The 26,746-nt window shown below is 38.4% G+C and overlaps 1 protein-coding gene across 2 annotated transcripts; it reads left to right on the top strand.

Moving 5' to 3' along the window:
- Positions 1–838: 838 nt before the first annotated feature.
- STMN2 (stathmin 2) lies at positions 839–26,012 on the top strand. 2 transcript variants are annotated; one of them, XM_037504654.2, is made up of 4 exons: positions 839–941; positions 3,837–4,009; positions 16,260–16,451; positions 24,653–26,012. In XM_037504654.2, exons 1-4 carry the CDS (start codon positions 899–901, stop codon positions 24,710–24,712), a joined length of 468 nt encoding a protein of 155 aa, XP_037360551.1. In that variant the 5' UTR covers positions 839–898; the 3' UTR covers positions 24,713–26,012. The 2 variants fall into 2 exon arrangements, with proteins under 2 accessions (XP_037360551.1, XP_037360496.1); XM_037504599.2 differs by having other exon boundaries at positions 839–959.
- Positions 26,013–26,746: the final 734 nt, after the last annotated feature.

The following is a 26,746-nucleotide window of genomic DNA, read 5'->3' as shown; positions in this document are numbered from 1 at the left end:
TCAACATCTACACTTACGATGGTAAGTTGCTTACAACACAAATGCCCCTGCTGACTAGATCATTTGGAAAAGCTTGGGTACATCATTTGTTTCTGTCCTATAGCTCCTGATATAATGAAATCAATATTTTTTACATTTCATTATTGACTTGCTGTGTCTAACTATTAGATCTTATTGATTCTCGATTGCCCCAAACAGTTTGAGTTTGATGCTAATCACAGCACATTAATGTCTCTTAAGAAACAGTTTCAGGGCCTCCCCAGTGGCGCAGCAGTTGAGAGCTGGCTTCGAAGCTGCCCGCAGCCTCTGCAGCGCTGGTTTGATTCCCGGCCGCTGGGTGAGGGTCCCACATGGCGCGCAAAACTCTTCTGCCGCGCCCGCTGCTCCCCTCAGCAGTGTACTTCATCCGTCTGCCTGTTCTGCTCCCTGCTCTGGCTCTGGTGAATTCTCTCACCCTCCTGTTCTTCTGACTATACCCAGTGCTTATATAAATAAATAAATAAATAAATAAATAAATAAATAAATAAATAAATAAATAAATAAATAAATAAATCTTTAAAAAAAAGAAAGAAACCGTTTCAATTTCCAAACAAAACTCTTTAGAATGTAGACACAATGACTACTTTGTATAAATTCAGTTAGCAGATAAACTACATAGACTTTAATCTGCTGAAGAACCATGACCAGTAATACAGCTAAATTTCTGAGGTCTTAATATCTCACTTTGTGTTATCATTGAAGTTCCAAAGACGACTATAGAACAGACCTCACCTTCCAGGAATTTAGACATAATAGAAGAGAATCAAACATATCATATGCAATAATCAATAGAACTTTGTGTGATTACATTCTAAGACAGAGGTTCTACAAAATGTACTCATAGAACAGGAAGACAGTGATGATTTCTGCTCACTTAGGGATTGAAGAGGAGACAGAAGAAAGTAAGAAGTTATCTATACGTGAGTTTTAGGTGTTAAATAGATAGTTTTACATTGTTCATGCACTGCTTCCTAAAAGAGTTGGTAGGAAATCTCAAATTTCCAAAGTCTTTTTTTAAGATTTATTTTTATTTATTTATGCATATAAGAACTGGTGTGTAGGGGGTGAGAGGATTCACCAGAGACAGAGTGGGGAACTGAACAGGCAGACTGACTGAAATACACTGCTGAGAGGAGCAGCGGGCGAGACAGGAGAGGTCTGCTGTGCCAGGTGGATCAGCTCCCTGGCCAAGGATCTAACTCATGTAGCAGTGGCTGGTGATGCTTGATAGCACTGAGACTTTAACCCCTGCGCTACCAGGGAGGCCCAAATTTCCAAACTCTTTAACCTTGCCCTGTGTTTCTATATTAGATAATAGTTTGAAGTGTTTGTTGAAAACAAACATTATGACAAGAATTAATAATTAAAATTGGTGGTGTTTATAAATACTAAGTGCTAGCCTATGCTTTACAATTAGTATCCTTTATCTGGTTTTTTAACATATATACAATTTAATGGAGATATTAATTGACATACAAATTTTTACACATATTTGATATATACATTTTCATGAATTTTCTTTATTTTTTCATCTTCATATCAATCTTAATAGATTAACTTCCCCATTTATCATACAGCTAGTGAAAGATGTTTGTTATTTTGGTACAAATTCAGGCAGTTTTGATTGAGTCTCTAATCCAAGTTACTTAAAATCTATCACCTTTTCAAATAAGTTAATTTTATTTGCCCATGTTCTCGTCCATCCTTTCCATAAGTTTACAGAATTTTTATAGAATTTTACATAAGATGAGACTATAAATTTGGGTACCTTCAAGAAAATTTAACACATTTTTACATTTGTGGGGGAAAAATCATTCCCAATATATTTATTAAACTGATTATATCTATATTGACTGTTGGCATTTAAAGATCTAAGGTCAGTTACTGTTCACCTAGGGTTTTAGTTGACTACAACAATCTCAATGTGCACTAACCAAGCTGTTGAACAAATAGCACTCTTGGGGGAACAGTATGTCCTGAGTGAACTCACCCAATGATGTTTCATGGGCTCCACCCCACCTTCCCAGCCAGAGATCCTGGGTGCCGAGGACTGCAGCTCCCATCATGCCATGAGTCTGCCAAGACTCTTGACTTTGTGAAGGGGGGTTGCTGGGAACTAAGGATGAAATTAAGCAGTCATGCATAGTGTAAAACCAAACACTTGTGGCCTGGAGGGGGCTTGGTTTTTGCCTGCCTTCAGTGTGCACCCAGGGTCCCAGCTTAGGCTGCGTTACTGGTAGGATGGTAGGACACACTGACCAATTAACATCTCTCTCTCTATCTCTCTCCCTCCCTCACCCCTTTCATTTCCCTTGTAAATTATACCTCTTATTATTAACCTTTCTATGTATGCCTGCCCTTGGGTCTTGTTCTGAGTTTTTTTCAGTGTGTGGGCCAGCCAGGACTCCCAGGCCATCCCATTTCCCTTTGGGGTTGCCCTGTAACAGTACTGGAAGAATAATAGTTGTATTAAGAAGTAATATTTCTTCTCTGCTCTGCTCTAATCAGAATTCGATCTGACCACTATGGTTGCTACAATGTAAAAGTGACATTGATAAATCAGACATATATAAATTTGAGATTAGGGAACTACAAGGTGGTAAAGAACCAGAAACAGTGTCACTTTAGGGCACTGAGATATGGGGAGAGGGAATTTTGAAATGGAAAATTATTAGCTATTTTTAAATACTCGAAAGATGGTGATGAACATTAGAAAAGAACTAAGTTTGGGTAAGAGAAAAAATAAGGCCTAGTGGTCCAAAAGGAAAGAGGATGCAGTCAGAGGCTGAAAATAGGTAGTACTCATCTAAAAATGAGAGCTGGCCTATGAATTTTTTTTAAAAAAATTATATTTTACTGTTATAAGTTATGTAATTATCAATATCCTAGTAGATGCCAGTGCTCACTCATGCCGTATTAGAACTTCAAGGCTTAATAGTCTGCTTATCTTTATCGTGGAAACTGCTGATAAAAAAAATGATGAACCATTCTTCAGTTCTCGAATTTAAGCTTTTTTTTAATATATACAGTGTAAAAATTAGATAAGCATATATTGCTCCCCTTTGTGGCTTTCCCTGGCTCCTATCTGCAGCTGCGGATATTCTAACTAACCACAAGATAGGAGAAAAGTTATGACAGTGGGCTCTCATCTTCTTGTCCCATTAGGTATAAGCACTTTGAAGACAGACCCCCCCCCCTTGAAAGTGTTCTCCCCTGAGTGGACACTGTTAAGTGCTGGATGACTCAGATGAGCCAACTCCCTGAAGGTCGAAACAGGAACCACAGGATGTTTTGCACTTTTGCCTTGACTTGGTCAAGTATTTCCGACCAATCAGATATATTGGTTCTAACACAGTCCCTGTGATACCCACTCACAACTGGAGAACTTGGAGAACTTTGCTATTTTCTTTATCGTTTAGCTTGAAACACCTCCAGTTATGATAATTTCCCAAAATAAAAAACAAATCTAAATCTGTGCTTCTTGATTTTCATGTGAAGCTCATATTTATACAAAAGAAAAATAAAGTTTCCTTTAATATCAATTCAGTCTATTTTTTCATTCAACTATAGACATTGTTGAGTTTCCCAACTCTGTAAATATTTATCCTGCTACCCAATATTATACTAAAGAAAGAGGTTTTATATGTTCAAAACAATGTAGAGCAAATAATCATGTGCAACATTGTATTCCTATTTATCAAAATAACAATGCTGCTTTCAGTTGTCAGAATATAAATTATTTAAATGAATCCTTGCATGCTTTTTATGCTTAACATTCTGAAATATTCATTTCTCAGATATGGAAGTGAAGCAAATCAACAAACGTGCCTCTGGCCAGGCTTTTGAGCTGATCTTAAAGCCACCATCTCCTATCTCAGAAGCCCCTCGAACTTTAGCTTCTCCAAAGAAGAAAGACCTGTCCCTGGAGGAGATTCAGAAAAAACTGGAGGCTGCAGAGGAAAGAAGAAAGGTAATTTTTCTCATCCTTTTCTAAATTCTTCTCTTTCCCCGTCTCTCCCATCTGGACCCAACTTCCCCTCTCACTCTCATGTTCCTCCTGCCTCTCTGCCTTCAATAGGCATAAAGCCAGGCTAGTTCAAATAAAAATTGCTGTTTTGAGATTAGTCAAGGCCAAAGATCACAGACATTGAAAGAGCTTCCATGTCTTAGTGCCACTCCCCCCATCTTGGGTCCCATATTGTAAGTGTCTCTACCCTAGTCCATCTTGCATAACCCTTATGGAGAATGCACAGCCTTAAGTAACTTAACCCCAGGGGTTGAGCGTGAAGAGGACACAAGAGTGGTGATTCTTCCCTCTTAGACTTTGCATCCTGCCCCCACTGTAGTCTATGGTTTTCTTTGGAACTGGAAACCACCTGATTCTCCCCCTCAAATAGTTCCTGCCCAGTTGCTATTCACCCCAGAATAAAGGCCAGGAACTAGCCCCTCTGCTCCTCAAAGCCTGGATACCTGCCCTTGAAGTTGGTCCTTTCAAGGTCAAGACTCTCTGGGATCCATGAGTATCTTCCTCCACCCAATTCTCAGCCTCGATGACATTGTTTTCTCCTTTTTCCTATGGTCCCTGTTTACATTGGAGAGCTTCATTTTTGTCAAATCTTTAATTTTCCACAATCAGAATGACTAAGAAAAATCAGCGGTATTTAAAATGAAGGGTACTCAGAAAATTCCAAGAACTCTATAAAAGAGAAGTTATATCTGAATAGATCTGTACCATATGTGCCTATAGGTGACCATCACTTCAAGATGCTCTTGATCAACCCAAATGGAATTATTTTAAGCAATGCATTCCAACATTATATACTCCACTGACTTTATCATGATGTTTTTAAAATCATATAGTCACTAATAATATGCCCCATATATGGTCTTACAATGTAAAGGGAAACTCTACTAATTATCATTTTTATTTTATTAAAATGTTATCTATAAAGAATCAGTCAACATATGAAACTCCATGTTAGTTATTTACAAAGAGAATGAAGATAGTCCTGCTAAAGACTGAATTCTCTAACAGAGAGTGCACCTGTGTGTGTGTACATGGGTATGTGTACACACATGTATACACACATACATATATATACATACTGTGGTATCAAATAATAAATCTCAATGGCTAGAAATCCGCAACTATAGACAACTGACTATAACAATAGAAAGCATTTGCACTTAAGGCAGTTCAAGTTCTCAGCAAACTTTGGCATCCCATAGATAATAGGTATAGGTCATAAGTTGACATATAGAAAGACTGGGACTTGGTTATAATACAGAGTGAGTGACTGAACTGAAATTGAAACTTAGAGATGAAAACTCAGTATAATGGTTCAGGATGCTGCTGCTGTTTCTAGGTAATGTATTTAACTCAAAGGAAATTGTTATTTCAAAAAACCACAGAGGTGATTGAAATTAACTGTTCTCATTAAACTCCCTCGGCTAACAAATACTAATTCTGGCAAAATTTTTATACCTTGACAACAGTGAATTATCAACAATTATGCATTTAAACAGTTGAGTTGGTGGGCCTCCCCTGGTGGCGCAGTGGTTGAGGGCTGGGCTGCTAAACTGCCCGCAGCCTTTGCAGCGCCGGTTTGATCCCTGGCCACCAGCAAGGGTCCCACATGGCACGCAGACCTCTCCTGCCACCCCTACTGCTCCCCTCAGCAGTGTATTTCGTTGGTCTGCCTGTTCTGTTCCCCGCCTTGGCTCTGGTGAATTCTCTCACCCTCCCGCATTTCTGACTGTACCCCCAGTGCTTGTATAAATAAAAAAATCAATCTTTAGGAAAAAAAAAAACAGTTGAATTGGCTAGAAATTGGCCACAAGGCTGAAAGACATTCCAAAATTGTAACACCCAAGTAAAATATTCTTTGGATCCCTTTAAAAATCAATATTCCTTCAAATTTTTGGTGTGACTCGTTAACATTTTCAAGGCAAAAATCATTATATGGATTGTGTCATGGTAGAAGGATTTTTAATTAGAAGAAAATATCAATATAACTAATTAATGAAAAGAGCTAAAGTAAAAAATCATTAATTGATTTATTCTATTGGATTGTACTAACTTAATGCTCATTTGAAGAACTGTTTATTCTCTTTTCGGAGCCTTCAGTAAAGGCATATATCTCAGTAATTATCTTAGTAAGGACATAATTATACCAAAACCTAATTCAACTAGCTAAGACAAAGAAGTGTGACTAAAAAGTCTACCAGTGACTATAGTTTGAAACACCACTGGACCCAGGAGCTCAAGCAATATTGTTTGAAAACTTTCTATTGTCTACCATATCTTCCTACATTTAATTGATTTCAATACCAAGAAAGCTTAGTTTCATAAAACTAGCCCCAAATTACTCTACTTATAAATTAGCAACTCTGGCAGAAAAGAGAGACTCTTTTCCCTAATAGTGTTGGGATTGAGTCTCAGTGACAACCTGTCCGGTCACAACCCCAAGCCTCTGTATGTAAAGGGGAGGCAGCACTTGGATTGACTAGCCAGGATAACAAGCTCAGCGCTGAGCTACCCAGGAGCCGAGGTGACATCCTGAGGTGAGAAGAGTGGAGTAGCAGTGCCCCAAATGAATACTGAGGATTTCTTACCAGAAAAGGGGGAAATGGACTTTTAAAAAGCAACAATGCTATCTAGTCACAGTTCTTATCTGTAAATGTTTAGTGTTACTATAACCATTAGAATAATTATTTACCTCATACATTATTCAACCTGAAATTCTCTGCTTCAGCCCCACCAATATTCCACAAGTTTATTTTCATATATATAAGTATTAACAAAGTAATCTATGCAGCAAAAATGAATAAAAATACGTATATATTTTCAGTTTTTCTAACTTTCACATTAAATAAAATGAAACATTAGAATAGTTATATGCAGGTAATGATGACTGAGTTGGACAGCCTCAGCAATCAACAGATGATTAGAAGACAGAGAACAATGGGAAAACTTCAGACCTAACTCTTTTCAAAGTAGCACCAGATAATTATTCAGGTTTAATTTTACTTTTTTTATTATACATATTCCCTAAGAATCACAGTACTATAAAAACTTAGAAAATTAAAAGAAACTTCCATGTTGTTATTTTAATCTGTCATAGCAAAATCAACCCCCGATGAAACTTAGGACCTACTATAAGTGATAAGATCTTCTAAATCCCACACTGACCTCACTGTGGGAGAAGGTTTCTCTGTGCTAAGTTTCCATCTGATATTCTATTTCATGATACTCGGGTTTGTCTTTTCTTTGTAGCTCTTAGCATAATGTGTAAGCACATGTATATTCATTTAACCCAGTATCTGTCATTAGATTATAAATTCCATGAAGGTAAGCACCGTGTCTTGTCTTTAATAGCTATTTTGTAGTTAGTACTGCAAAAAGTTTTAAGTGAATAAATAAATGACAACTTTCAGAGACAAATGTTAAAGTTGCGATATATAACTTACTTTGACTTTTTATTTCATCCTCCCATCTTAAAACAAATTTATAGTAAAAAAAATAATAAAGCATAGTCAATAATAAGTTTCCAAAAGGCATCTGCTACTGCACTATGTAAATTCTACAATCCAAAGAATTCTTATTCTGGGGGCAATTTTTATTGAGCATCTACTAAGTGAAAGACTGTTCTAGATAGTAGGGATAACTGCACCAACTTTACAATCCCATGGGGAAGGAATAGGTAATAAATAAATATATAATGAATCAGATGATACTAAATAAAGCAGGGCAAAGGGAATTGATAGTGTTTGGGGTGATAACTGTGATTAGTAGTGGGTGAGCAGGAAAAGTGTCTTAAATATGATAGCATTTAAAAATAGCCCAAAGGTAGTAAGGGATATTACTGGAAGGAAAAAAAAAACAGGAAGGTAAAGAGTAAGCCATGCAGCTTTTCTTTAGAGGTAGAACAATTGAACTAAAGAAATTAGCAAGTGGTAGGGTCCTGAGGTGGTAATATGCTAGGACTATTTGGATAATAACACAGAAGCTAGTGTGGATGAAGCAGAAAGGGCAGGGAGAGACTGGTAGGAATTGAACCCAGAAGGAAGCATTTTTAGGTCTTTGACTTAAAATGAAGTGGGAGGCCATTGAGGAAAACAGCCACTTCACTACTTGATGTGAATTTTTTCAGAATATCCATTTTACAAAAGATAAGTGACTAGAAAAATAGTGTTAGGTACATAGAGAAGCCACAAAACTATTCTAAACCAAAATGTTCCCAGAACTAAAGCTTCCAAAAGATGACAATAGAGAAAGCATGTTTTCAGGGCAGTGAATAGACCAGTAGTTTAAATTAGTGAATTTAGGTGAAGTTGGAGAGTAGTGAGGTGAAACTGTGGGTGAACTTGAATGCCAGGTTAGGTGCTTAGCTCCGTTGTATAAGAAATGAGAAGTCTCAAATACTTTGAGAAATCTACAGATGTCCACTCAGCACTCAGCAAAGTTTTCACCACCCTGGATCTACTTCCTTTCCCACAAGTTACAAGCTTTTAAAGATTCTGCCTACCAAACTTACTCCATCCATATGAAGTATTAACAAATTCCTTTTGTCATGATTATAATCAAAGGAATCTAAAACTGCGTATTAATATTTCTGATTATCATAAAATAATAAGCATTTTCTCACAAATTGACATAATTCCAACTCAAGGAAATCTGAATTTAGACATATAGATGCAAAATATTATATCTGAAAAGACTTTTAACTTACAACAGCTTTTGAGCCATTACCCCTCCCATTAGCACCCTTGAAAGAATGGGAACTACTGGTCTATCTAAGCTGTGTTCTGGGATTCTTCTGGATTTCTACCTGGAAGGCTGTTATGGTGGAATCTCTACATGGACTCGAATTCACTGTGTGTTAAATGTCTTGGCAGTTTCCCAGTTCCTCACTCCATCTGTTGACATTATTGCAACACTGACCATCTGGTTACTACACTGGACTATCCCCCTTAGCCTCCTTTGGACTAGAATTAATGACCCATCTATTAGCTGGTAGAAGTTTGTTATACAATGAATAAAACCTTTCTCCCTTCTTTGATTGTCTCTAGAAATCAGTGTTTGCCTTCATGAGACATATAATATCATGAGATCAGCTTCAAGTTTATATTTTGAAATCAAAATTTCCATAATATAACTGGCCTGCAAGGGTGAAATGATATACACACTTTAGTCATCCACTCTTCCCTTCAATCACTCATTCAACAGACATTTATTTAGAGACAGCAAAGTCAAGCTAACCTTACATCCCAGTCAGCTCATTACTGTTGTTTTGAAATTATTGTTAATAATTCCTCTTTTCAATCTCATAAGTATCCCATTTTGGATAATATATGATCATATAGGGCCTCCCCTGGTGGCGCAGGCGGTTAAGCGCTGCGCTGTGAAGCTGCCCACAGCCTCTGCAGCGCTGGTTCTATCCCGGCCGGCCTGCGAGGGTCCCACATGGTGAGCAGACCTCTCCTGCCTCGCCTGCTGCTCCCCTCAGCGGTGTATTTCATCAGTCTGCTGTTCTGTTCCCCGCTCTGTTTCTGGTGTATCCTCTCACCCTCCCACACATCTGGCCTGTACCCCGGTTCTTGTGTAAATAAATAAATCTTAAAATATATATATATATATATATATGATCATATAATGAGCACAGTATTTAAAAACATAGTGATTAAGAACATATTGCTAAAAAAAAAAACCAGCTGTGACCATGGTCTGGTTCCACCACTTGATGTCATATGACTTTGGGCAAGTCACTTAGTCTCCCTGTGTGTTATTTTACCCACCCATAATATGAGACTCATGATACACCTACATCATGGAGTTGTTGTGAAAATGAGAAAAATTGCTCTACATAAAGACATATAAAAGTACTGTCTAAGAGGTAGCTATTATTGTGTAAAAATACATCCTGTAACTGACCTCACAGAGTTGGTGGTCTAGCAAACTCACAATTTTATTAAGCAGTTTCTTAAAAACACAGATAGTGAAATGCTACCATATAATACATTATATAAATGGTTTATATTACAATATTATAAATAAAATGATCATTTGATAGATAACATACATACAAATAGGTCAGCCCAACTGTAGTGGCTTGAAAAAATTAACATAATGAAAAAATTGATGACTCAAGGATTTTAGTACAAGTGATAAAATCTCACCCTAAAATAGATTAAATTAAAAAAGCAATACTGAAACCAGATATAACTGGCATGCTGAAAATATTGGCACAATCAATTCCTAAGTCACTCAAACTCTAAAAGAAAGATGTATTATTTACATTTATAAACTGGCATAAAATTGGATCATTAGTGACTGAACCTGATAGACTTAACGTTTCTGTTTATTGTCCTCTAATATTACAGATGACAAAGTAGAGTCCAGGAAAAGAGGGAGTGGTTTGTACAGCAATGGTTTATGAGCTAAAGTGCTGGCTTATGCATAATTGAACATCTAGGAAGCATCCAGCTTCTGAGAAAGTGATGAGATCCACAGAATCCTCCCCAGTGAAGAGCACAGTATGAATCTGTGCCTAGGAGTTAACACAACACATTATAGGCTTTAGCGAAGGCCTCATTCTAAAGGTCTTTGGGCTTTAATCATTTTAAATTTCTTATTATGCTTGTGACTCATCAACACAAAGTGAATTTGCACCGTTTTGCCTTATGTAATTATATTCAATTGTCATATTTAAACAAAACCTTATTGTAGTTTTAACTGAATAACTAGTGCTTTTTCATTGTTAAGAAGAAAGCCAATAATCAGAAATATATCATCTAACCTACTACTGTAAAAAAGGCCCATTAGTACTAGGACATCTAGTATCTGATAAATGGGTATAGCTGGCAAGTAATATATCCTAATGATGGAAAAGGACAAGAAGAATAAAGTGGTAGAAATGTTTACTTGGGGAATAAACAGAAAATCAGCAGTATCTAAAATACAACCTTAAATCTCATAAGCATACATAAAACGAGTTTTATATACCACTTAACTCAAATTTATCTTCCATTTCATTTGTACAGTAATTAAACTCTTATACTCAGTAATAAAAGAAATGATAATGAGCCTCTTTGGAAAATGTTAAAGTGTTCCTAAATGTACAATAACTCTTCTCCCTGTCTCGTTATTTTTCCCATCATGTGTCTCTCTTGTAATTATTTCAATGTTAGTGAGTTTAGTGTGAAGAGGTTTATGCCTAGAGAAGGTGCCTACTATAATAAATGGAGGGGTTTCTTAGTCTCCCAGAAAGTCCTGTTGGATGTTTCAATTCTATAAATACTTGGCCTTGGCATTTGCATTATACCAGCAGATCACGCTTATGCCCTAAGTTTCCATCTCTATATCTTAGTGACTTCTGTGTTAGGTACATAAAATTCAGAAATGTCCCTCCATGGTCAGGTCCATATCCTCTGAACAATTTATTTTTAACTACATTCAGCAAATTCCACCTCTCCAAGCTCCTTATATCAGCCAACACATTCAAGATGCTAATCACAGTAAGAACATCTATTCAGTGATGGGGTGAGAACTTTACCAAAATGAAAAAAGATGTCTCTCTTTTGCATATCATGTGTTTTATTAGTCTAAATCCTCACACTTCATGTCATGTTTTACTCTAGTTCTCAGGATTGACTGCTTATTTACTTGTTGATAGAAATAACAGAATCAGAATTCGCTTTCTCCCTTCAGGCTATGACTGGGAGATTAAGCTGTCTTCATAAGAGAATCAACTTGTCCCCAAGAATAATGTTAGAGAAGTTCTAAGCTGTGATAACGGGGTGCTAGGGTATGACTTTTCTGCAGGAATAAAGTTGCAGTGAACTTAGCAGCCAAGATAAAATCCCCGAGGACTATTAGTGCCACACAATAATTGGGGTACTTACGAGTAGGGACAAAATTGGGACCCAGAAGTAGTTCCTCAGAGAAAAGTTCTTTCCATAACTAACTTCACATCTTGTATTTTTTTTCCCATGGGCTTGAGCTTTAAACATTTGAAACATAGATAATCATTTGGTCCAAAAATTCATAATTGAAGCAGTGGTGATAATAACATGCTTCTAGCACATAAGAAAAATCACCACAGTAGCGAGCAGCCCTCAAGTGTGGCCTGGCCCTGTTTGGCAGAACATCATTTAGCAGCGGCTGCACTTGAGAACATTCTGTACTGCCTTCTGTTTCTGTTTTACCACATTAATTGTATTAAAGAAATGCACTTGACACCTGTGCTGGGTAATCTCATTTAGCCCCAAAGGCTGCAAAAGTACTAACGCCATTAATTGAGGCATTTCAAACTGAGCCAAACACTGCACTCCAGTAAGTGCAGCGGGACTCTCTGCATTACTCATCTTGGGACCTGCGGGAGTGTGGATTCACACAGACTTAATGTGTCCCGCCCAGGCAAGAAACTTGAATAAATATGTGCTGCTAGATTGCCTTTTGAATTCCAAGGCCTTTCCTTCTCAATCCTATTTCCCTGCTGTCTTCTTTTGATGCTGGCTTTTTGACCAAGGAAAATTAAGAGTGCAAACATAAATTTTCAGTTAAAACACAATTTAACAAAGAGCCAAAGTTACTTTGAGCATCTGAAAATTTAAAATGATGCCACTGCTTCTTGTTAACTATCCATGGCAATGCTGTCAGTGAGCTGTCATGGAAGAGCAGTAGGCCCCTGGCCACTGGCCGCGGATACCACCTTAAGAGGCAGGGTGCAGGCAGGGTGGCCTGCCTGTACTCAGCAAAGCAGGACTGTAGCTCAGGATTTCTGAATACCAGGCTGGGGTTCTTTTCAGTGCACCACAGGAATGTCTATAGAAAGCCTGCTCAAAACAAGGGCCATGAAAAATCCAGGTGGGTCTTATCTAGGACAGCATCGAAAGTACTAGTCTATGGGAGAAGGGGAGGGGATCTGCTAACACACTAAACAGAAATTTCACATTTCTCCCTGCCTTTAGTAGCTATGGCTAATGAACATGTTTTGCCCTGAAGAAAACAATCTAAAAGCACGACTGTAGAGAATTTTGAAAAGTTTTGTTTTGATTTACTTTTATTTTTTCAGCTTCTTTTTGTTTCCTGAAGATTTCTATTATAAGAGAACCCTAAGGCTCCAATCTAATCCCTAACAGTTGCACAGATTTGTAGACTGAGAAAAACATAAGGTTAAAATAAAATAATGGTATTTATTTGGAGGGGTGGTCTTAGATTTGCAAATTGAGGAAAACTAACCCAAATTGTGTCTCTCCAGGATCTTTGCTTAAGGGATTTTAAAGGACAGAAAAGGGGGGAAGCCATAGGATTGTAGAAGCTACTGATGAAGAACTAGAAATGGTTATAGGCTATATTCCTTAGAATTCACTAGCTTTTAGTCAGGCTACCCTTGGTTACTACAGGGAGAGAAGAAAAAGAAAAAAATAGGTATCTTTCTTGGAGATATTCTTGGTGAAGACCATATTTAACTAGAAACCATTTCTTCCTAGTCAGTAAATAGCTCTTTTAAGTTAAAAGTTCAGTAAAGAGCCTCCCTGGTGGCACAAGGGGTTGAGCACTGCCCTATGAAGCAATCCACAGCCTCTGCAGCATGAGTTCGATCCCCAGCCAGCCAGGGAGAAACCCACATGGCAAGGCAGACCTATCCTGTCTCTTCTGCTGCTCCCCTCAGCAATGTATTTCATTCAATCTGCCTGTTCTGTTCCCCACTCTGTCTCTGGTGGGTTCTCTCACCCCCTGCATCTCTGGACTGCGCCCCAGCTCTTGTATGCATAAATAAATAAATCTTTAAAAAAAAAAAAAGTTCAGTAAAATAGAATCTCAACACAAGATGGAATTACTTAGTCTGCCTCAAACATTCCTACCCACACGTTGCAGCCTTCCCTCCCTCTGGAAAGTTTTCTGAATTAAGAATTACATAGATTGAATTTAGTTTTGTGAAATGAAGGATAATTGTTTCCTCTTAACTCTTCGTGGTGTTCACTTTCTTGTGAAATTCCCTATCGATACTCAGTGGGTGTGCATGGGTACAGGTGAGAGAGTTAGGAAAGGACTGACTGTCATCACCCATGCGGACCTCTGAATCTACAAACTGTCCATAATCAAAGGAATTTGGATACATATCATGCACACAGGAGATGACCAAAATTTAACATTGAGTTTAACTGCACTAGGAGGTTCAACATGTCCTAGTCACCAGTGTTTGAGTTTTACTTTAAGAATAATGGCTACCATTTGCTCAGTACTCACTCACTTGATAGTAGACATTGTGCTGAATACCTTACTTACATCTTAGCATTTGATCCTGAGAAACTGTCCTATGGGATCGGTACTATCTTTATATGTCAAAAATATGGTAATTTTATGAAGACTTTTCTAAAAAAGAAACTTTAAATACACTTGCCCATAACTTCAGGCAGTCTCTTTCTCTGTAACAATTTATGGGTCTAGGTAGCTGTAAATAAGCAAAATCAATGAAGGATGCTTTACAATAGTTCCACCTAGAGGCAGGAGGATGAACCACCTAAAAATATTTTAATTCTTTTTTTTTTTTTTTTTTTTTGTTTTTCCCAGAAAGGCACTATTTAGTTTTCAACTTATTTTGTTTAATAACACTTTTTCATTGTTTTATGTTCATTGCAAGTTATTACAAAGCAAGAATCTGTAGTGCTACTAAGGATGTCAATTAAACTATTATGGGATTAAAATAAGAAGTAGGGTAGGTTCCTAGAATTTTTTGCCTTATTTCAAATGAGTCACTAGACCTCTTTCTGATCAATTTGAGGAAAAAAGTATATCAAGAAAGACTCTTAAGTTTGTCTGATCTTATCATTCCTGTAGAATTTTTATCTGAAGAGAAGTTTCTTCACCTATCAGACACCATTTATACAGCAAAATCCCTCCAGTGAGGCCCCATGACCACTACCATTAACTAATGTGTTTTCCTATTAATGCTTTTATTGGTAATCAGTACTTAATAGGACATGGAATATGTTTCTGATCTACCATTATTTAAATGTTTACATTTACAATTCCCCCTTTGAAAGTTCTCAGTGCATGAGCAAACCCTAAGGAAAAGTAAATGTGTCACAATTTAGTCTTAAACCTAGTAGCTTGGTGTGAAGGGTTCCTTGGCTGATAGTAGAGGAGAAAATGAATGTGGAAAGAGGTTCAATCATACATCCAGGTTCACCAGCACAGTTAAGACTCAAGATTAGTCCCAATACCAAGGCTCACGCCAGTCTGAATTTTCAAAAGGTATTCTGTCAATAGTCTGCATCAAAATCACTATGATTGCTTATTGAAAATATAGATTCCTGGGTCTTGCCAAACACAACCACAGAGTCAGACTATTTAGTGGTGGATACCAGGCACCTGTATTTTCTCATAATCACCATAGCATCTGCCAACATACATTTCACAGAACCAGCCAGCCTCCTGCTGCTACAGGAAAGTTAGAGCGTATAAAATGTGGGAGAAAAATGGAGGTGTGGTACAACCTGCTCTGGAGGTTCTGGTCTAATCTACTTGGGCAACTACAGGGTTTCAAAGGTTACCCAAGTGACTACAGCATGTAAAAAGGGGCCCACAACAAGTATTTTCTGCTGTCTGTGACCATTAGGTAAGCATTAAGCTTGCATTGTTCACAAGTTCTCAAAGAGAATTTGCTAATAAAAAAGAAGTTGGAATGGACATAGAATAAATGAAAAAAGTGAATTTGGTGATTTAATTTGTGAAAGTAGAAAAGTTCACTGTAGGATCCAGCTTACAGCTAATCAAAAAAAAAAAACAAAAACAAAAACAAAAAACAATACAGCAGGAAAAAGACAGGAACTTGCCCTAATCCTCACCTGTTTTCCTCAGAATTCAATGAATGATGTTATCCAATGATTAATGACGGCATTCCCTGTTGCATAAATGTTTAACAACTTATTTAAAAAAGAAAACCAAAACTCTTTGGCAAGGGTTAAATGCTTCTTCCATAACAGTCTGTCCAAGACATTCACAGCTAAAAATTCAGCTAACTACATTTCCAAACTAACCACATTCTACAGAAAACACCAAGCCAAGCAGGTGAGTGCAGAATTGTCAGCAGTGCTCAAGATTAGAAGTATGATTCATTTGGGGGGAAAAAAACACTCTCAAATGAGTGGACCATTATTGCACCAAGCTTGTGTTTGGGTGATTATAAGAGGGATATATTTTTCTTCCTCAGTCTCAGGAGGCCCAGGTGCTGAAACAATTGGCAGAGAAGAGGGAACATGAGCGAGAAGTTCTTCAGAAGGCTTTGGAGGAGAACAACAACTTCAGCAAAATGGCGGAGGAAAAGCTGATCCTGAAAATGGAACAAATTAAGGAAAACCGTGAGGCTAATCTAGCTGCTATTATTGAACGTCTGCAGGAAAAGGTAATCACAACAGAGTCCTGAGCAGATGTGTACATTCATATGCAACACAGCCTGGAGGGGACTTTCAAATGCTCAGGCACCAGAGGCCTAGTCAAAATTTGCTGCAGGTGCAGATGACAGCTAGCCCCAAGGGTGGGGTCTCCCAGTAGAGTGCTGCCTTAGGGGGGCTGCAACAAATTAAAGCTGTAAAGATCCAAATTAAAGCAGCAATTTTGTTAATATTTCCATGGTGAATGGATGCAAGTAGGCTGCTAAGTGCTTCTCAGATGTTTAAAAGACTTCTATACATATGTTATGAACCATTCTGTTGAAAAAAACGATAAGCTGGAAAATTCAGTTAACCACATTTCCCAACAAACCACATTCTATCGAAAACCCTAAGCTGTGCAGATGAGTGCAGAATTGTCAGCAGTGCCTAAGACTAGAAGCACGATTCACTTGAAAAGAACACTCTCTCAAATCAGTAGACCATTTTTGCACTAGGTTTGTGTTTGGGTGATTTTAAGGTAGATATGTTTTTCACACAGACATAATAAATAATATATTTCATTTTATACATAATTACTATGTAATATTGACTATATGAGTATTAAGTTAGCAAAGCCTATTTGTCAAAAAAGGACAAAACATTTACGAGCAGTGAGAAGCCCATTCTCTCCCTGTGGGAGAATCTACATAAAGAACTAGGGTAGAATAACACCACTTGGAAAGTAGTAGATGATGTTCATTTCCTTAACTTCTGACATTCTCATTCTTCTGACATTTCTTCTCCCCAGCCTAAACATATACTCATTCCTATCAGTCAGGAAGAGCAGTGCTGGAGATCCTCAGGGAAAAAATGTCTTCTCTTTCCCTCTTATAGGGTTTTATGTTATCTATGCACCATCATCAACATGACTATTACCAAAAAAAAATGTTTTTCCTTTGAAAATGCATAGTATAGCTAAGAGTAGTCTAGCTTTGTCCATCTCCAGAAATCAGAATGAGCTTAAGAGGTGGGAAGTTTGAGAAACAATGCCTCAGTCCTTTCCTGAGCAGTCACCCTCCACACCAGTACTGAGTTACATGTTCAGAGATACAGTAAGAAATACAGAGAGAAATAGACCCATCCCTGTCACCACAGCACTGGGAGTTTAGACAAGATCAGCCCCCTGTTTGGTGAGTATTTCTTAGGAAGCTTCATGTTTTCTATTAAAATTGCCCCATTTCTTCTAAGGATCAGAGAGTCCTGTCATGAAGTTCTGGTGATTTTTTGTTTTCACTCCCATTTACTCCCATAGGTGCGTATAATTTCATGGAGATTTTCATGAGCATCTGTGCTCTCAGGGAATTTATGAGAGCATTGTTGGGGAAGGGTGTGTGGGCTCTGACCCAAGCAGTTATCATTGATGCTCTCAGAGGTGGTAACCTGTGTAGGAGCCAAAATAACCACTGGATGCCTTGGTCAAAACCTTACAGTTGAGATTGAGTGTATTGATGTAATTGAATGCTTCCATACCCAGACCTGTCATTGCATTTTACCTAATATTGGCAGGTCAGGATTTGGTGAAAAGCAATAGAATTCAGCCCTCAGCCGGTTGTAAATGGCTGTACCAAAGCAACTGTTTTGCTGAGATGCAGGACAGCAAAGTTCCTTGTATTAAAATTTGCTTCCCTGATCATGAACTAGCCAGTCTTCCTCCATTTGCCCTCTAACTTTTGTACACAATGAAGGAGATTCCTGCTGACAGGAAACTGGTACCAGGGACAGCAGAGAAATGCCTTGTGTTTTATTCCAGATAATTGTGATTTGACCTCATCTCACATCCTAGATCCTGAAAAAAATCAAGTGGAGCTGATAGGAATGAGAATCATGTTGATTTTATCCCAGGAGTCTCAATCAGATCTTTAGTATCCAGTGCAAGACTTACATCACTGGCAATCCGGAAGATTTTTGAGATTACTGTTTTTGAAATTTCACATACACTGACATACAGCCCCTTCCTCTTGATTTCAATTACAAAATAGTTCATAAAATTTGCATATTTAAACTAGTATTACAAAAGTGTTGGATTTTCATAGGCACTTTATTTTTCAGCATGTTTTTATCTCATCCATCCCCTTTCCAGCTCCTTTTTGCACTCTTCCTCACTTTCACTCAGATCTTTTAAGATTTATTTATTTATGCATACAAGAGCTGGGGTACAGGCCAGAAGTAGGGTGAGGGTGAGGGGATTCACCAGAGACAGAGTGGGGAACAGAACAGGCAGACCAACCGAAACACACTGCTGAGGGGAGCAAAGGGCGAGACAGGAGAGGTCTGCTGTGCCATATGGGTAGCTCCCTGGCAGGGGATCAAACCCATGCCGCAGAGGCCGTGGACAGCTCCACAGTGCTCTGCTTAACCCCTTGTGCCACCAGGGAGGCTCTCACTTTCACGCAGATCTACTCCCTTCCTCCCATACACATGTACCTGCATAATGCATATAATTTGTCTTGGAAGTAATCAAATTATGGAGTGTTTAAGTGCTTGACATAGAGCTGCAGAATTTCTAGGGCTGGAACCTAGGCATCCAAATTTTTCAGAACTCTCCATATGATTCTAGTATGTAGCCAGACTGAAGACCTACTGGTTCATAGCTTATTCTAATTTAAACCTTTGCTGATAGTATGTTATGCCATACTGAATGATGCAGACCAGAAAATTTTTAGTGCATTGCCCCTGGTGTTCCAAAGCTTTTCAAATCTAATAGGATCTTTGGTCAGTGCCAGCCCAAATCTATTGTCTTTTCAATAAAGTGGAAATAATCATTAAGAAATAGCAAATTTATTTCCATTTGATGAATTTTAAATATGTCACAGATACAGCATAAAATTTTACATGTATATATGTTTACATGTATATGTGTTGTATGTACTAAAACTACTTTGCTTTTTCCTAAAATAAGACAAAGGATTTTTTTTTTACTATGACCAATATCTAACTCTTTGTTTGAATGAAATTAGAAATTTAAAAGAGGATAAGATCAATAATGATAGTAATACTGAAATGTATAAAATTGCCAATATAACATAAGATGTTCTAGGATCTGCCACATCAAAAGGCAATTACAACCTGAAATGACTATTAGTGAGTTAATCACTCAGTGAGTATTTATTGAGTCCCTACTATATGTTTAAAAACCTGGGAAAATGTTGTTATGCATTAGCCAACCATTTCTTTTCCCCTCTATCCAAATATGTCTTTCCAATATCCTCCAATGCAGATCGTAGAAAATCCAGCAGTAAATAACACAGCCACAAAACTTAGTATGACAATATGTCATTTGGGCCAATATGGATAGTAAATATGAAAACACTGAAGAATATAAGTAAAAATAAATCCACATGAAAAAACACACCACTAAGTGCCTTCAGTGGACTTACCAATTAACCAAGAGATGTGATACAATTCCACATGCTTTTATAGCAATCTACCTACCACCTAGTCCTTCCTCCCTCTCCTCTCCAATGAGAGAACTGAGTTTTTGAAGAGACATATCCTCACAGAGTGTCCATGATGCTATCTTTGATGTCATTCACTGATAAATCTCCAGAAAAACTCTGAGCTCCAACAATATTAGCTTAAAAGCTTAGCTAGGGGCCTCCCCGGTGGCGCAGCACTTGAGCACTGGGTTGCGAAGCTGCCCACAGCCTCTGCACCACCGGCTCGATCCCCGGCTTCTCCCCGGCCACCGGAGGAGGGTCCCACATGGCGCACAGACCTCTCCTGCCGCCTGCTGCTCCCCTCAGCAGTGTACTTCGGTCCTTCTGCCTGCTCTGCTCCCCGCTCTGGTGAATTCTCTCACCCTCCCGCGCTTCTGACTGTACCCGGTGCTTGTATAAATAAATAAATAAATAAATAAATAAATAAATAAATAAATAAATAAATAAATCTTATTTAAAAAAAAAAAAAGCTTAGCTAGAACTAAAAACAAGGCAAAAAGCAATCTGTGAGGACAGGAAGGACACAGTGCAGGTTTTCTATGATCCAGCAGACTGGGTAAAGGAGGAGTCAGAGTCCTTAGTGGTTTTGCAGGTTTTTATTGGGATTACCAGGTACACGGCAGGCCGGGGTGCTGGGGGACCAGTAGGCTGGCAGGCCTCCCAGCCCCCAGCAGGTCTTCACTCTGAGCTCTCCGACCTTCTCTCTGCTTTTGCTTCTCTCTCGGCTTCTGCTGGCGTCCCCGTGATGCCGCCCTTAAAAAGCAGTATCAGCCCAGATGAATCCCATCTACCTATGCCCACACTCTACTCTAGGTGCCCGCCATCAGGCATGCATTCAGGATGGGGGAACATCATCTATCCGCAAGGATCCATCATCTATCCGCAAGGATCCATCATCTATCCTGAGTTTGTGGATTGTGACACTGGTAAAGAAACACCTATTCCTGCCATGCAAGTAGGAATAAAGAGACACTTTCTTCCTCCCTCAACATGTCCTTCCTCCCCTAACACATTCAACAGCATCCTGCAGAAAATATACCACCTGTCCCTTTTGGAACCCCAAGTAGCAGCTGACAAGTAGCAGTAGTTTTCTTACCAGACTCAACTAGAAACAATAGTGAGTAGTTAATTTTGAAAAATCAGTTAAAGCAGGTATAATCACTTTAACAATAATATATTTTATACATTTAACATCAAACATTTAAATATACATTTAGTTGCCAATCTTTTGATGTAAGCCAGGACCTTTTGTGAAATTAGTTAATTTGGGCCTTTTTTTTTTGCATTATTCACATCTGTATCTCATTAACACTGAATTCCGTTTTATTTTTTTTAATTGAATGAGAACTAAAGAGTTCTGCAAAATAACTGAGGTATAGAATTTTTACAAAATTTCCCTAGCTTTACAATATTTTCTGAACTTTTTAAGAGTTGCATACAATGTCAAAAATACACTTCTGTCATATTGATGGGAAGAATAGAGTAAATTGCAGAGAACATTGTAAATTGAGATCTGCTTCAGTCTGTCCAGCCCAGTGCGGGTGACAGTGCCTGGCAAATATTAGAAGCTCACTAATGAAATCATTATTCTGGAAGAATAACTTTGACTTCATGATGAGCTTTTTCTGAGTATCACAAATGGACTCAAGATTTTCTGACAATTGCAGACAATAAGCTGACAAGAAAAACTAATGTTGAAAATTACATACTTCCTTCAACTCTGCCTTAACTCTCCCCCATATCATGGTACAAATTCACATACAATTTCATGAGTATACATTTGATGACTTAAATATAACATTTTCAAAATAGTAGATTTACTAAAATATTTAAAAATAATATTTTTCCAGAATAACTATAAGAAAGAAAATATCAAAATCAACAAACAACTACAAACCAGAGACACTCTATGGGGGTGGGGGAGCGGGGAAAGGAGGGCTTGGGGTCAAAATAAGGGGGTTGTAATTGTACGGGGAATATAAAAAAATAAAATTTAAATAAAATGGAAAAAAAATATTTTTCCTAGAAACTCAGAATTTATTTTAATTTACCTTTTTTAATTATAGATTATATTTTCTCATGGAAAAATCCATTTCTTTGTAACTAATTTTGAGTTTGATAAGTTTTATTCCAAATAGCCTAATAATTATAATGTTTCCTATAATATTATAAATTTGAGTTTATATGCATCTTTAGACTTTGGTTCTGGTTTTTTTCTAGCAAGTGACAGTCTAGGTTTTTTCTCAATTTTCATCAGAGCTCAGCTCTCACTAATTAGTTTTTTCGGCCTGTGAAAAGATTTTGCTGCATCTTTTTCCTTATAATAGCAAAATAGAAGAAAGGGAAATCAGCTGCATCTGTGCTAATCTCCCTGTGACATTTCCAAACCGGATATGATTTCTCTATACATGCCTTTTTTCATTTCTCTTCATGGCTTTTGAACATACACAAAAGCTCATTTAAACCAATTAAATAAAATTGCTTTCATACTCTTTCTCTAGAGACTACTTCCTGTTTATTCCAATTCTGTGTCTTTGAAGGAATTGTAGAGTGGTGTGTGCCTTTTTCCCCCAGAATCTACATTTGAAAAGACACATTTTCCCACACCACTGTAACATCTTCTAACTAACATTCTCTGTAACCTTCTCACACTAACATATAGCATTGGTTTCAGGAGGGTAGGCTGCAGGCCAGGGTCCCTGGGTTTAAGTCCTGACTGCCACTTGTTTGTTTGTTTTTTTTAAAGGTTTATTTATTTATGCATACAAGAGCTGGGGTACAGGCCAGAGGTGTGGGGGGTGAGAGGATCCACCAGAGACAGAGTGGGGGGTGGCGAACAGAACAGGCAGATTGACCGAAGTACACTGCTGAGGGGAGAAGCAGGTGAGTCAGGAAAGGTCTGCTGTGCCACGTGGGTCACCTCCCTGGCCAGGGATCGAACGCGTGCTGCACTGGCTGCAGATTGCTTCATAGTGCTGCATCTTAAACCCTTGTGCCACCAGGGAGGCCCGCTGACTGCTGCTTCTAACTTTTGTGATCTTGGGCTTTCTATGCTTCAGTTTCACCCTTTATAAAATGGGAACAGTAACAGTCTACCATAGCATTTTTGTGAGGAGCTAAAATTAATACAGATAATATCTATATTTCTATAGATCTGTTATACATCAAGTGTCTCATAATATTCAGATTTATAAACAACCCTATAAGCAGAGGCTCCTTGAGATTAATAATATAATGATAAGATTTGCTATATAGTTGGTCAAGGCCATTACCCCCAAACTAAAGGAATCTACAAAGTCACAAGAAATTTGACTTTGGAGCTACGGAGGGGAGGGGGGGACATAGTGGTATAAATAATATTCTACGTGGAAAACTAAACAATACTAATGGTAATTGGCATTTTAAAATTTCAATTTAACAAACACTTATTTAGCATATCTGTGATATGCAAGACAGTATATTTATAGTCATTCTATGTAGAACTCTGTACTAAAAAATACTAGTTCCACCTCTCTTCCTTTAGTTCTCCCTTCAGAAAGCTCAGTTCCCAAACAAAGTTTAGTGCTTCATGTAAATAAACATGCACCAATCTCGTACTATGTGCAAAACACTCTGCTATACCCTGCACATGGGACAGAATAAGCAAGTCCTGATCTTCAGTGACCTTAAGTGTGAGTGTCCACTTAAATAGCAGGTGAGAAGAGAATAGAAATGCCCATCGTACAAGTTAGAATAAAATGACTGCACATAAAAGAATTGGCTTATGCAGGTGTTCAAATGAAAATTGAGATGACTTTTTGTTTGTAGTCTCATGAAAATCATCATGGAGAAAGAGACAAAAGCTGGAGGGTTCAAAGTTTACAATCCTGACCAAGTGGCAACAGAAGACTAGGAATCTCACACACTGAAAACTGCATAAAAAGTTTGTTAAGGACCGTCCCGGTGGCGTAGCAGGTTGAGCACCTCACTGTGAAGCTGTCTGCAGCCTCTGCAGCGCAGGTTCGATTCCCGGCCAGCCAGGGAGAAACCCACATGGCGTGGCAGACCTCCCCTGCCTCGCCTGCTGCTCCTGTCAGCAGTGTCTTTGGTCCGTCTGCCAATTCTGCTCCCAGCTCTGCTTCTGATGAATTCTCTCACCCTCCCGTGCCTCTGACTGTACCCCAGTTCTTGTATAAATATATAATCCTTAAAAAAAAAAGAGTTTGTTAAACTGACATATCAAGTATATATAGGACAAGGGTGGAAGGTAAAACTGGGAAGGTCGTTTGGACTCCAGTTTGGAAAAACCTTGTGTAATAAATTAAAAGTTGAGGAAGCATGAAAAAAAAGTCTTCCGGCATCTCATCCTCCCAGTGTCCAGCAGCAAATAAAAAATTGAGGAAAAGGATAAAAAACAAAAATGATAGCACAAATTATAATGGGATGTTTTCTTGCTATTTTCTGGATTAAGCAGTGGTCATTCAAGATTCTTTTAAACATAAGTGTTCTTTCAATCAAATATAGTGTTTATTTTTTAAGACACTCTAAATCTTGTTAAGAGCTGTAACTTGACATTTAATGGTCCTATGTTTTCCTTTTGTGTGAAATGAGAAAAATTCCTAAAGGTAGACACCACACTGAGTTACTTCCAGCCAAATGCATGATATGCAAGTAGTGGGCAGGCGCTTCTGGCTCTCTTGGGACCAGAGGACATTGACATTTCTTTGTGACATTTCTCCACCTTTGGTGTTCCCTAGGAGAGGCATGCCGCAGAGGTGCGCAGGAACAAGGAGCTCCAGATTGAACTGTCTGGCTGAAGCGACAGGAGGGTATGGCACGCCCCACCACTAGTAAATCCCCCTGCCTATATTATAATGGATCATGCGATATCAGTATGGGAATTGTATGACATGGTTTAAAAAGAACTCATTATAAAAACAAAAAACAAAAAAAAAACAGAATCAAAAATTAAAAAAAAAATCAATGCGGTCTCTTTGCAGAATGTTTTGCTTGATGTTTAAAAAATACCTTGGATCTTATTTTGTAAATACTTACATTTTTGTTAAAAAATACAAGTATTGCATTATGCAAGTTATTTCATAATCTTACATGTCCTGTAACAGGCTTTTGATGTTGTGTCTTTCCACTCAAATGAATTTGCTAGGTCTGTTCTTTTTGAAGCTCCCCATGTCTAACTCCATTCCCTGCCCTTCATTCCAGCAGAAAAATGAGGTCAGTAGACAGTCTATGGTGCTAGAAACCCACCATTGCCTAATGACCTGGACGGCTTTGTAATCTCTGAACTTGACTTAGACCATACCTAGATCACAGGTATTGACTCCACACGAACCTCAGCATTTGTTCGCTCATAATCTACTAACTGCCTAAAAACTACAAAACCAGGCTAACAAAAACCACCAATCCTAGCATTTCCTTCTGCTTCTACTGGATTATGTGCCACAAATGTGCTCTGGCTTTAGAAAGGGATGGATGAGAAGACAGATTTGAGATCAATCTGGGTAGAAGCAAAAAGTTGAAACTTGTAAAATGCTGAACACAGATCCAAATCCAAATGGTTCAAGCAGCTGTGAAATCGCTTTTCATGAAGTGGGCTTAATTCTCTAGTTTAAGTTCTTTTGATGGAATGAATTAATTAATGTGTCGGGTGGCTTATTTGTGGATGCCATGATTGATGATGTTCATTTTAAGCTCTTACCTATAGTACAAGTACATGATGCTACTGAATATTTTTCCACTTGGAAACTGTGAGCTGGTTGTGCATTAAAACATACACGCTAACAAAATCAAAACACTGCGGACTTTCACTCAAGCTGGTCTTTCTTCCCCAGTGTGAGGCAATCCTGCCTATTAAAAAAAAAAATTACTCCATCTGTGAGGGATGACACAGTTCAGGGGGCTAGGCAGGGCATTTGTGCCAACTAAGAGAATCACCAGATACCCACCGTAAGTACCTATCGCAGTTTTGAAGTCGTTTCTCCCCCAACTCCCAACTCCTGAAGGTTGCTGCCTGCATATTTACTCTTCATTAGTGCTATTTTCCTGTATGTCATTGTGAGCAAGCTGTGATTAATAAAGAATTGGAGTTCTGTGAACTAATAAAGGTTTGGTCTGTTCTCTTGCCCCGTCATGAACTCCAGAGTTCAGATTTGGTTAAGTGTGGCCCTTGAATTAGACAGTCTCATAAGCAAAGAGATGATAATTAGAGTTTGAAGGAAACCAGCATCCTGCTGATTCACTTCCCTTTGGGAGCTGCAGGCGGCATATCTTTCTCTCTCCCTCTGACAGACCGACTCGGCAGGAGAGGTCCTCAATCTGTTCCCCTTAAAAACATTCACAACCGAAGAGGGTACCATAGGTTCAGACCAACAACTCTGAGGAAGACACAACCTTTCAAAGCACTTGGAAGATTCCTGGTACCACCTCGCATTCTCCCGTGTGGCCACAGGACACCTTCCCTAGCCTGCTAAGACATGATTTCCCTGCCGTACTGCCGACTCTCGCACTGCACACATGGACACAGCAGGGTCCTGTCAGTGACCCAGATGGCTCCTGCAGGACCAAAGGAACCATGTCCAATTTTAGCAGAAAACCATAAATAATTGAAACCACACAGATTTATGAATAAGTAAACTGGGCCATAGTCCATAGGAGAACTAACGAGCCAAGCTAAGGGTTGATGCCACCTGGTCTCTAGCTTGAATATCCCTTAATTATGGGAATCTAACACTGCAACAATTGATACACACGCAAGCTCCATGTTATTCCTTTAGAAAGTTAATCAGAGCTTCTTGTTAGTACAAAAATAAGCCAATTTGCACACTGACTTTTAT

This window comes from Talpa occidentalis, unplaced genomic scaffold (genome assembly GCF_014898055.3).
Source record: "Talpa occidentalis isolate TD23 unplaced genomic scaffold, MPIMG_talOcc4v2.1, whole genome shotgun sequence".
Taxonomy (NCBI): domain Eukaryota; kingdom Metazoa; phylum Chordata; class Mammalia; order Eulipotyphla; family Talpidae; genus Talpa; species Talpa occidentalis.
Note: the sequence above shows the minus strand (reverse complement) of the source record. Positions and strands in the feature narration are given on the sequence as shown.

Excerpts from the sequence above, each read along its gene's own strand:
- STMN2 (XM_037504599.2), top strand. The coding sequence starts at position 899 with ATGATTTCTGCTCACTTAGGGATTGAAGAGGAGACAGAAGAAAGTAAG. Across the intron at positions 4,010-16,259 it reads CTGCAGAGGAAAGAAGAAAG|TCTCAGGAGGCCCAGGTGCT; the intron begins GTAATTTTTCTC and ends TTTCTTCCTCAG. Across the intron at positions 16,452-24,652 it reads TTGAACGTCTGCAGGAAAAG|GAGAGGCATGCCGCAGAGGT; the intron begins GTAATCACAACA and ends GGTGTTCCCTAG.